General features: G+C 43.0%; 1 protein-coding gene across 1 annotated transcript; it reads left to right on the top strand.

The window, feature by feature from the left end:
• The first annotated feature begins 1,417 nt into the window (after positions 1-1,417).
• LOC100282585 (uncharacterized) lies at positions 1,418-11,960 on the top strand. Its single transcript, NM_001291611.1, has 3 exons — positions 1,418-1,725; positions 1,836-1,895; positions 11,414-11,960. Exons 1-3 carry the CDS (start codon positions 1,632-1,634, stop codon positions 11,767-11,769), a joined length of 510 nt encoding a protein of 169 aa, NP_001278540.1. The 5' UTR covers positions 1,418-1,631; the 3' UTR covers positions 11,770-11,960.

Genomic DNA, 11,960 nt, shown 5'->3' on the forward strand with positions numbered 1-11,960 from the left:
TTTTTTTGGTACAGCGGAGGAAATTTTGTACATAATACACTTACCTGCAATGTACAGAAACAAAAGGGCTATTTACTAACGTCTGCTGCCTGACAGAATTGAACTAGATCGCTTGGTACTTGTACATGGCCCGATGGCCGCCCTTTGCGATTATCTTTCTCACTATTCTCAGTCTACTATAGAGATGAGTGCCATGGCATGGTAGCCTCAATAACAACAGATATAGTTTACTTGTGATAAACTGAAGAGATAGTCATGAACAGCGTCCTGGAAAATCACCAGATACTGCCCAATCTGAATCTATAGAGCTAAGGGAATTCTGTCTGTGTTATGCTCCTCTAAGTGCTGAGCCTCCTGATCTGATGTATGTATCTCAATGCTCCGTGCGTTTTCTTTTCCTTCTTTTTTCAGAACATTTAGTTTCACCCGGAATTCAATCGATTTTTTTGGTTGGTGGATACTGTATGAACATCTGATTGAACATGGATTTCTTAGAACTTTGCAACTAACCAAAATTTAGTGAACACGGTCAAGTGCTTGTATGTGTGCATTTAGACTCTAGCTTAGCTTGATTGATGAGGAATGATGTTCGTCTACATCATGAGTCAAGAGCTGTCCGCTAATTGGAGACGCACGGAACTGAGCTCTCAAATAGACCATAGCCAGTTGCGAGAGGTCGAGTCGTTTTCTGTTAGCCCATGTCCAGCAACAACTGGGGAATGGGGGAGGAGGTTGGGTGAGTGCCATTAGGCTATCTATATTAGTCTTGCTCGTTGCATACCTTATTTCAAACTCTACCTCTACTATGTAAATAATGGTAAATAATGCAGTCTGCTCTATGCACGATCTTTTTGCCACAATCTTAAAAATGACATAGGAAAGAAGACCATAGAGATGATAATAATCAATATCAACATAGTCTTTTAGTCCCAAACAAGTTATGATAGGCTAGAATTAAAACCAACAAGATGTCACCAAAAATAGAAAGAGAAAGAAGAGGAAAAAAAACTTTTGAGAGCACTAAAAGAAAAAAAAAGGCATAATCACGGTTCAGGTGTATGGATAGATTCTTTCTAAACACTTCTATCAAACACAACTCCATTGCAGAGATATAACTTTATACACTTGAAAATATACTATGCTAAAACCATGTATATAAAATAGAACGATAATTTGAGATAGAGAGACTACAGTAATTACAGTAGCAGTGAAGGTATATGCTTAAAAGAGCACCTAATGCAAATGACCGTCTTTGATCGTCCATGATCCTCATCACTGTCTCCCTCCAGCCCAGCTACAGGCCTACAGCTAGCGTGCCCTGCCCCCTGCCAACCTCGCCACCGTCACATAGCGGGAGAGGAAACAGGGAATCACCAAACAAACCGCGTTTGCTCCGCGCCTCCACTCCACCCCGCGACGCTAATTAACTCCTCCAGCTGTAAACCTGCAACACTTGGGTTGGAGGCTAGAGCTTGCAAACACCACCAGCGAAGACGTCGTGGCGCGCATGTGGGCGGTCTCTGCACCCGGCGTCCCACCGCCACCGCTACTGTCGTAGTCCTAGATCCGACCGCCTCACGAGCTACATTCCCTCGAGGCCGGCCTTCCTGGTGTCTCAGCAGCGGCGGCGCATGGCGATGGCTGCGGGGCGTGGGCTCTTGGCCCTCTTCTCGGTCGTCGTAGTGGCTGGGCTCACCTCTGCGGCGAATGGTCCTTTCCTGTCCGGTACGACTTGTTTGCTCCGGTGTTTCTTGCTGTCTGTTTCGCTTTTCGGTTTCGTAGCTGATGGCGATGGGCTGGTTGCCTGCCTGGTTCTGTTTGCTCTGCATGAGCAGATAGCGTCTTCCAGCCGAGCGCCGGATCTACAGGGAGGAGCTTACTGCAGGCCAAGAACAGTACGTTTCATCTTTTGCTTTCTCCTTTGACAACCTCAACCTGCGATTGGCTCGTGGCTTGGGTGATTTTGATCTGAGATTGGGAGTTATGTGCTGGCGCACCCCTCACATTGATGGCATAACAGTTTGGGTACAAACTAGATTGCACAACCTCTTGGAAGAGGGATGGTGAATCGGAATTGGGTAGAAGGAATATAGCTCTAGACCAAGGGAGAAGGAACCGGAGGAGGAATATGAAGAGGACATGTCTCTGTATTCAATTCATCGAGTTATCCTTTCTGATGCAGCTTCTCTTCTTGTGGTGTTGCCCTTCAGTTGCTTGAGCCAGTAGGCAACATGGCTCATGGCGCAACTCCAGCTCATACCTAGGATGATTCCTCACATTCTTCCTTCCATAAAAAATTGACTTGACCTCAACTCCATGCAAAAATGGCAAACCACCGGTATCCCACACCTGTGGTTCTTCAGTGCTATGCCTTGACTTTGCTCCATTTGTCTTTTTTCAGTTGTTTCACATTCAACTCCCTGCAGCTCTGGCAACTCCTTTGTTGTACATTGACAGACCTTTATCTTCATGGTTGCCCAGACTATTCTGATGCAGTTGTTCCTCTGAGATGGACTAAGAGCGGATGCTTAGCCAATTTCAATGTTCAGAGCTTGACAATAATAAAATTAGTGTGCTTGGATTCTTCTACAAGACAAGCTCCTCACTGCGAACAATCTTGCCACTAGGGGCTGGCCACACCATCCGAACTGTTCCCTCTGCAATGGGCACCTAGAGACTGGCCTTCAACTCTGTTTGCATTGCCCTCTCGCCCGTGCTGTGTGGGATCAGATTCTAGCTTGGGAAGGTATGACCCTCCCTGCCCTGACGGACCCTGCTCGCTTCTCTAACATTAAGGACTGGTGGGAAGGAGCATCCTCCCTGCTCCCAAAAACCCAAAAGCGCGACTTCAACGGCATCGTGATATACACCATGTGGAACTTATGGAAGGAGAGAAACAGGAGGATCTTCGAAAACAGCTCCGTAACCCCTATCCAGGTTGCCTTGAGGATCAAAGAGGATGTTTTAAGTTTTAGGAGGGCTATGTCTATCGTGTAATTGAGATGTTGATGCGCCTTTGCAGCTAGCTGCTCTGTGTGGGTCTGCTGGGATCGTTCCTCCCGCCGTGTGTGCTGCGATGTCTTGTATCTGGTCCTCGGACCTCGTCTCTTGTTTTCCGAAACCTTTCTCCCTTAATATATAGGCAGAGCTCCTGCCATTTTATTCAAAAAAAAAAGATTTAGGTGCACAAGTTTGAAACTTTTTAAAGGTAGAAAACCCTGCAAAAAGAACCACTTTTTAACTACTACAATCTTATAGGGAGATAACAAACTTCATTCTCTTCCTGTGTCATTCTCATGCCACTGCCACCAGAAATTACCCTCTCAATCTTGTAGTGCCTTTCAAGCACATGCCAGAAGCCCAGAACAGACACACCATGCATCTGCATATCTCCTGGATCCCATTGCCCTTGTACTTTCCTCATAATTTGTAAGCATGGCATGAATCTCACTGCCAACAAGAGGAAGCTTACAAATAATTCTGCATGCTGTTTTATCACTGGAAGCACCTAAAAGCTTGTCCCTACTGAATGGCAACACTATTGTCATGTGATGCATACCTAGCAATATATGTGGAAGGAAGGTTGCTCTGACTTGTGTTATCAATCGCCGCATCAAACAAATTATCTCGATCATGCACCAATGCATTTTTTGCTGTTGCAATATTGTTCGTAAACAGAAACTTCATGTGGCTTGTGGCTCACGGTCGCTGCTGGACAGCTGATCGTCTAGCGAAAGAAGGGCTACCTCACCCTCCAAACTGTTTGCTTTGTGATCAGGAGGAGGAGACCTTGAACCATTTGTTAGTCTCCTGCATTTTCTCTCGGGAAGTTTGGTTTCAGATTATGAGATCTGTTGGACAGCTGCACCTTGCTCCTAGCCATGAGAATTCTTCCTTTGAAGATTGGTGGGAAGGAGTTACCTCTTTGACTGTTGGCCCAGCATATAAGGCCATAAGGGGCTGCACAAGGGTCTGAATTCCCTAATCATTCTTGGAGCTTGTCCATCTGGATTCTGGAAGCACCGCAACCGTTGTGTTTTCAACGGTGTTCAGCCTAGTACTATCATGGTCATCAATTGGGTCAAGGAGGAGTCTCATCTTTGGTGTAGGACTGGAACCCGGGGATTATCTAGCATCCTTGCGCTCCAGCACACCATCTGGTGACCTCTGTTTTGGGGTCTTCAAGGTCACGGGTCTAGCTGACTACTGTTGTATATCTACATCTATTCTAGAGTGTGTGGGTTTTGTGTGGAGTTGTATGAGGTTTTCTTTTTACCTTACCTTTTCTTCTTCTCCTGCGTTTTTCGAAGAAAAAAAACTCTTAACCATCCAATTTCCAGCAGCTCAAGTAAAACAATGGAATACTGCTAGCATTATCAACTGCAGAAGCAAAGCTTATATGTCCAAAAACATCAGTCAACAATGATTTGAACTCAAATATCTTGACTCTTCTAGCTGACAACACATCACCATGCTTCTGCTGCACATAATGTTTATTGTGAAAGCCATCATGGTACTTTCCATCCTCTCTAGTAGTCTAGTGAAAGCTGCACCCAACTTGTAGTTTGTCAGCAAATTGTCGCAGGCTGCAATTCTATTAGTTCCACAATCCAGCACACCCATCTGCTCACTCGTTAGCTCGATGAAAATGCACTCCGATAAAGCAACTGAGCACTTATTCAAGGACAGGACCACAGAGTGAAAGCTCCAACCAAAACTGTTAAAAATGTCCAATTGACTTCCACAGATGCTAGAAATATGTTTATGTGGTAGTGGCCATAGAGTCAAGTACAGCAATCCTTTGGATAGAATAGTCAAGTCTGCAAAATAACCACTGCATGCCCTTATGCCAAGAAAGTCCAAACATACCATACCACCACACTGCCTCTCAAATCAGCACAAGGGAACTCACTTTTATCACCATCTTGTGTTTCCAACTTTCTACAATTTCAGCACGCACACATTAGATCTCAATGAACTGGAGGTGACCATGGAGGCTTCCAGTGCCGTATCCAAAATTTTACAATAGGGTATGCCAGCTAGAATTTACATATATATTTGGTCAAACCATTTAATAATTCAGTGATAGTTTTAAAATTTGAACATTATTTGGTATGCATACACTAAATTACACAATAAATCTTATATTTAAAGATTAAGTAAAAAACAATAATAAGTCTTGCATTTTAAAATTAAGTTAAAAATATTCACAAACTATAATATAAAATAGATGAAAAGCTATACTGGTAGTTTATAAAGTATGGTGTAGCTGTGTAGGCATGAAAACGGGATTAATCTACTTTTTAGTTGAGACCTTCTAAGAGACATAATGGATGTCTTGACTTAAGCCTATACCCAGCAGTCTAGCATCCAGTGGCATCTCACAAGCCGCATTCGTCAAAGAATCTGAGCGATCGAATGTTGGGTTGTCAATTTTATGATTGTATTGTCCGTTCAGCAGACAGCAGGTCATCCCAAGACTTTGTTAGATAGGTCCTGAGACCATATGCCTGAACACAAAAATTCAAACTACAAGACAATTAGCGCAATATTCTTTCTATATTGAACTTTTTCTAGATATTTTTTGTTCTTTCTCTCTCTCTCTCTCTCTCTCTCTCTCTATATATATATATATATATATATATATATATATATATATATATATATATATATATATATATATATATATAGGGCAGGTATAACGGGAGCCCTGGGCTTCCAATAGTTAAAGAAAGCCCAGGCCGATCACCCCTGCAACCTGGTTCAACCCAGCGCACCGACTGAACCAGGCTGTCGGTTGCGTCACCCGCCCCACGTCTGTGTGCGCAAAAAAGGAATGCATGCATGAGTCAAACACGTTCCCTTGCATGCGCGTAAATTTAGGAAAGATATGTGTGACAGTTTCTATTTTTAAATGTTTTATTTACTCCATAAATTTAGGATCGCTGCAACAGCCATGCAACTAGACTCGTAAGGACCATTTTATGATATATACTGCTACTAAATATGCTACCCTGTGTAGATAGTTATGCAATCCGGTATACTGCGTAAAAATCTGTTACCAGTTGCATGCGCACGAATTTATGATGAAAATAATGTGCAATGAAAGGAAATGAATTGCACGCATAAAAACAAAAAATCGTATTTAATGTTTTATTTCCTTCATAAATATAGTATCCTTTCAACAACCATGCAACTAAACACATTAGATCTAGTTTATGATATATACTGATACAAATTATACTACATGGTGTAGGTATTTATGTAATTCGTTACACTGCGTAAAAATTTGGCATGTTGTTCACTGTTGGACGCATCTTCGGGTTGGAGCGTAATAATCTTAAGTTTTGAGCATAAAATCCCTCGGTTATAAGCATAAATACTGAGCCAATGTGAGAGGTTGATAGCTCTAGTAGGTTGTTATTACGATCTTATTTTTATGGCAGATCCGAAAAACATGGCAGCCGCATGCATGCGGTTATACAGATCCAAAAATTATGGCAAAATGCATGCATTGGTCTAACACGTTCCTTTGCATGCGCGTAAATTTAGGAAAGATATGTGTGGCGGTTTCTATTTTTAAATGCTTTATTTCCTCCATAAATTTAGGATCGTTGCAACAACCATGCAGCTAGACTCGTAATGATCATTTTATGATATATACTGATACTAAATATGCTACACTGTGTAGATAATTATGCAATTCGGTATATTGCGTAAAAATCTGTTACTGGTTGCATGCACACGAATTTATGATGGAAAGAATATGCAATGAAAGGAAATAGATTGCATGCATAGAAATAAAAAATCGTATTTAATGTTTTATTTCCTTCATAAATATAGGATCCCTCCAACAGCCATGCAGCTAAACGCATTAGAACTAGTATATATACTGATACAAATTATACTACACGGTGTAGGTATTTATGCAATTCGTTACACTGCGTAAAAAATCTGGCATGTTGTTCACTGGTGGACGTATCTCCGGGTGCAGCGTAAAAATCTTAAGTTTTGAGCATAAAATCCTTCAATTATAAGTGTAAATACCGAGCCAATGTGAGAGGTTGATAGCTCTAGTAGGTTGTTATTACGATCCTATTTTTATGGCAGATCCAAAAAACATGGCAGCCGCATGCATGCGGTTTCTATTTTTATACAGATCCAAAAATTATGGCAAAATTGTGGGAATTTCCATTGCATGCGCGCAAATTATGCGGTTTCTATTTTTATACAGATCCAAAAATTATGGCAAAATCGTGGGAGTTTCCATTGCATGCGCGCAAATTACGAACAACAAAAATCAAGAAATTGTCTTTCCAATGTGCATGCAGTAAACTGATATACGAACTCCGTGTTCAAGCATAAAATCGTACAGTTTTTAACGTAAATAATACATGTGGTAGGCATAAAACACAATAATCGAAAAGAAAACACGAATCGAAGGATGTAGTGGCCGTAGGGCGTCGTCGATGACAAAAACACAAATGTAGGTCGTCACTCGGGCCGCCCAAACTGCGCCGGATCGGAGGATGTCACGCGCGATCAACGCTGCGCGCATCTCGCGCCTTCCGTGACGTCGCTCGCTCGAACCTCGCGCCTCATGCGTCGCTGTCGCTACTCGCACGTCGACGGACGCCGCTTCCTCGCCGGCCTTAGAAGTGCCGCCTCCTCGGGGCCTCGGGGACGCCGCCGCTTGCCCGCACAAGGGCCCTGCTATCGCTCGCCCTCTGGATCGGGGAGCCGCCACCGGATGGGGGTCCACCGCCGCGCACGCTCTGGGGCAACCGCCGTCGTCGCACGCGGCGTCGCTAATGAATCGGGGTGGAGCGTAAAAAACTGAACCCTAGCACTCCGGGTCCTGTTTTATAGACGTCCGGATTTGGTCCGGCTCGACCAGTGTGCACCGTACGACCTGGGCTTCCTCTAGTTATTGGAAGCCCAGGGCTCCTAATATACATATATATATATATACTACGTGAGTACCCGTGCATTGCAACGGGAACATATAATTACATAATAACTTATATACAAAATGTGTATTATATTGTTATAAAAAATATTTCATAATCCTTTTGAAATCCTAGCCATACATAAATTTTGTTATTTTAATTTAGTTGTTTCACTACTACATTACAATCATCAGTATCATGCAGACTTCGATATATGTCACGATTTGCATGGTCTCATCATTGAAGAGCACGTGTCACACCTGCCGGTAGAAGTTCCCTCGTACATTATCAGTCATCAGATACGCACCACCATACACGCTTGCTTAAACAAAAAAAACAAGTGTATGTGTTTGCGAAGAGAATTAAAGGCAGGCCGACACAAAAGCTACCCGACGATGGCAAGTGGTCATTGTTGTCGGTCCTCCTCTGCGTCACCTCTGGTGCCAAGATGATGCCATAGTCCTTGATATAGTAGTCGTCGAACGCGCACGACATGACGAGTACCGATGACTCTTGGCTGGGCTGCCAAACGAAGTGCACCCCGGGCTCATAAGCGAGGTAGTACACCTAGTCGTTGCACCACCGGATGTGCTACTCCTCTACATAAATCTTGTTCGAGGACACTCACACAATGTCAGCAACGGTCGTCGTCCCAGCGCACAAGAATTCATGGCTGGTAAGTAGTGACTTACGTGGGAGGTTGAGCTTTAGGCTAGCTCCAGCAATGGACCCTAAAGGGTTCTGTACCATAAATATAGAGGATCAAATGGTCCTCTATGCTCTCCAGCAGCGTCTTCTAAACGGTTCTCTAAATTTAGAGGACGCTGCTGGATTCTCTATATATAGAGTTTCTCTGAACGGTCCTCTATCCATTTGAATACTTTAAATAACCGGTTTAGCAAAACTAAGATATGTACAATACATTTAAGAGTATGACAAATACGTATGTGCAAAAAATAAAAATAAAAAATATCTCTAATATAGATATTTGAGTATAGAGGACGTGATTTAGAGGACGTTGTTGGAGATAAAGGAGATATAGAGGATGAAATCTTTTAGAGGAGACTGTAAAGGATGGATATAGAGGATGGATATAGAGGACGTTGCTGGAGACAACCTTAGGTGGATGATGAGCTAGACGGTGTGACGGCGCCGTTGTCGGATGTTGTGCCCAAAACAACCCGAGAGTCGCCAGCGTTGGCGACGACCATGAGGTCCCCTTATTTGAAGATGGACAGCGCGGTGCAGCCGCTCTGGACCGCATCCAAGCGGCGGCTGCGCCGGAGCTTGCCGAACACAGCGACGCATGCGGCCACGTAGTACTGCTTCTAGAGGTCGAACTGGCAGTCGTCAAGCTTCTTCTCGTCGTCGATGAGCGACGCCAACGCGAGCGCCTCCTGCCAGTGGTGTTTGTTCGGGGTTTCCAAGTAAGAAACATGGATTTATCTTTGGCGTTGGTTTATGAAAATGACTCACAAGTCAGATTCATGGAAAAAATATTACGGAGAATAAATGTCACACATATAAAAAAAATTAAGTTGAAAACATTATTCAAACAAAAGAAATTGTATGCAAGACTCTTTTTTAAATACTACTCTCTCCATCAAAAATATAATTCAGGAATCTCGTTGATAATTATCTACTACTAAACATTGTGCAAAGGTAGCAGGTGGGCTTTAGGAGAGATATAGTAGATATTTTTACTGTAACAGATATTGACATAAACACACATGTGGTGTAATGGTAGCTACGAGCACATTTACTTGAGAGGTCATAGGTTCAAATCCCATTGGAGCCACATTTGTGTTTTTTTAATTTAATTTTAGCTACGCGTGGGATGCACGTGAGAATGTCAATGAGCGGGGAGGGGGTAATGGGAATGGCAGAACACGGAATGGCAGCCGGGAATGGGAATGAGCTTTGCGGGGAGGGGGAATGGGAATGACAGAACACGGAATGGTAGCCTATCCCTCACCGCCTTAATAAGTAGTATATATATATATATATATATATATATATATATATATATATATATATATATATATATATACACATGCCCACATGGTGTATACGCTAGACACGTGTGGTATGCCAGGGCATACCTGGCTTACCCCCTAGCTACACCACTGGAGGCTTTCTAAGCTAAATAGAACTACTCCATGCTGTAACCAAATGAGGACCATTGAAGGATGTCCATGGCATTGGCTAAATCTTATCACTACAATTAGTAATCGTCATAAGTGCATGCAGCGATAGCCATAGAACAATTGTCCACTCTAGGCCACCTTGCTTCTTGATCCTGTCCAGCAGCATATGCTGACAATGGCCCAACAGCTTGCGGACTCAGAACTTGCAATTACCAAGTGAGTGCTCTCTTGAAAACATACTCTGTCTAATCCAAGGTTAGTAGCACAAAGATAGGTAGGAGCAGATGAAAGGCTTGCTAGTTGCTGCTATGTTTATTGAATGCATATGAGGAACAGGCTCTTTGCTACTAAAGCTTCAATCTTCAATGATGCATATGAGGAACAGTGTACAAGGTGCATATATGCTTATATACAGAGTGACATGGAGCTTGTGGACTTGGAGAATACCTGTTCCTTAGAATTATGAATCATCATCAGGGACTAGGACCAAGTTTGTCTATTTGTAAAGGGCGTACCCAGTGTCGTAGGCTTCCCGCACTGTGCGGTGTCTGGGGAAGGGTATCTTTAAGCGTCAAGCCTTACCCGCATAATATGCAGAGGCTGAGGCTCGAACCCGGGACCTTCCGGTTACAGACGGTAGGCTCTACCGCTGCACCAGGCCCGCCCTTCCAAGTTTGTCTATTTGCTATCAAAATGGTAGAATCTGATGGTTATACCCCGCTGTTAACCAATTTATATTCATCTCCATGTTTATACACCCCCGATCCTACCTTACCGTAGAGGCAGTAGAGGACGAAACAAAAGGAAGGATATTATCAAGCCTGTGTGCCCTATGATGGTGAAGCAGGAACCCTTTTTCCTTCTAAACTGAACTGTTCAGAATTCAGATATGAAAAAATGGATATTTCTAGATAATGGTTAAAATCCGGCTTCAAACCTTTTAAAGAATGGGCATCAGTCCAAAATTGATCCAAATTTTGGCTAACTCCACACAATGTGTTTAGCATTAATATCTAATTGTTAACGTGACATGGAAAATTTCATTGGAGGAACTAAAAGTCAGTTAAGAAGCCTGGTTCTAGCACTAATCGGCAACAAAGAAACCAAAATCTTCGAGATAGCCCCCCTACGACTTTGATGGTTCACTGCAATTAGGAGTACATATATATTGCTTTTATCTTGTGTTTTGTCTCTTAACACACCTCCTGTGTTTTGTCTCTTAACACACCTCTGGTCACATTCCATAATTTTTACTACTTAAATATTACATAATTGTATTTTATAATTTTATTAATGCCTACCTGTGCTTATCATCAGGTTGCCCCGTGAACTTTGAGTTCCAAAACTACACAATCATCACAAGCAAGTGCAAAGGGCCAAAGTTTCCAGCCGGCCCATGCTGTGCCGCACTCAAGGAGTTCGCGTGCCCTTACTATACGTACCTCAATGACGAGAGCAACGACTGTGCATCGACAATGTTCAGCTACATCAACCTGTATGGTAAGTATCCACCGGGCCTGTTCTCCAGCGAGTGCAAAGAAGGCAAGCAGGGGCTCTCTTGCGCAGATGTCCTCGAGAGAGACAGTGCCACTGCAAGCAGTGGTCATCACGCTCAAATCAGCTTGCTTGCGTTGATTACTGTCTTGAGTGTGGTAGTAGCGTTGTTCCACTGAACTATATATGCATTCTCCCCAAATATGGTGTGTTACAACTAATGAGGTTTGAATTGCACCTTTTGGTGCTCATGGTGGGTGGGATTCTAGGTTCTTCCTTTTTGTGTGTAAAGTCTCACATAATGTTATTCATGGCCTATTGCATACTTTTTTAATTCAATTTAATATCGCAGCGGGTCTGATTAAGGCTA

Source organism: Zea mays, chromosome 4 (genome assembly GCF_902167145.1).
Source record: "Zea mays cultivar B73 chromosome 4, Zm-B73-REFERENCE-NAM-5.0, whole genome shotgun sequence".
NCBI lineage: Eukaryota > Viridiplantae > Streptophyta > Magnoliopsida > Poales > Poaceae > Zea > Zea mays.

Coding starts and splice junctions, on each gene's coding strand:
- LOC100282585 (NM_001291611.1), top strand. CDS start 1,632: ATGGCGATGGCTGCGGGGCGTGGGCTCTTGGCCCTCTTCTCGGTCGTC. Junction 1,726..1,835: donor GAATGGTCCTTTCCTGTCCG/GTACGACTTGTT, acceptor CTGCATGAGCAG/ATAGCGTCTTCCAGCCGAGC. Junction 1,896..11,413: donor CTTACTGCAGGCCAAGAACA/GTACGTTTCATC, acceptor GCTTATCATCAG/GTTGCCCCGTGAACTTTGAG.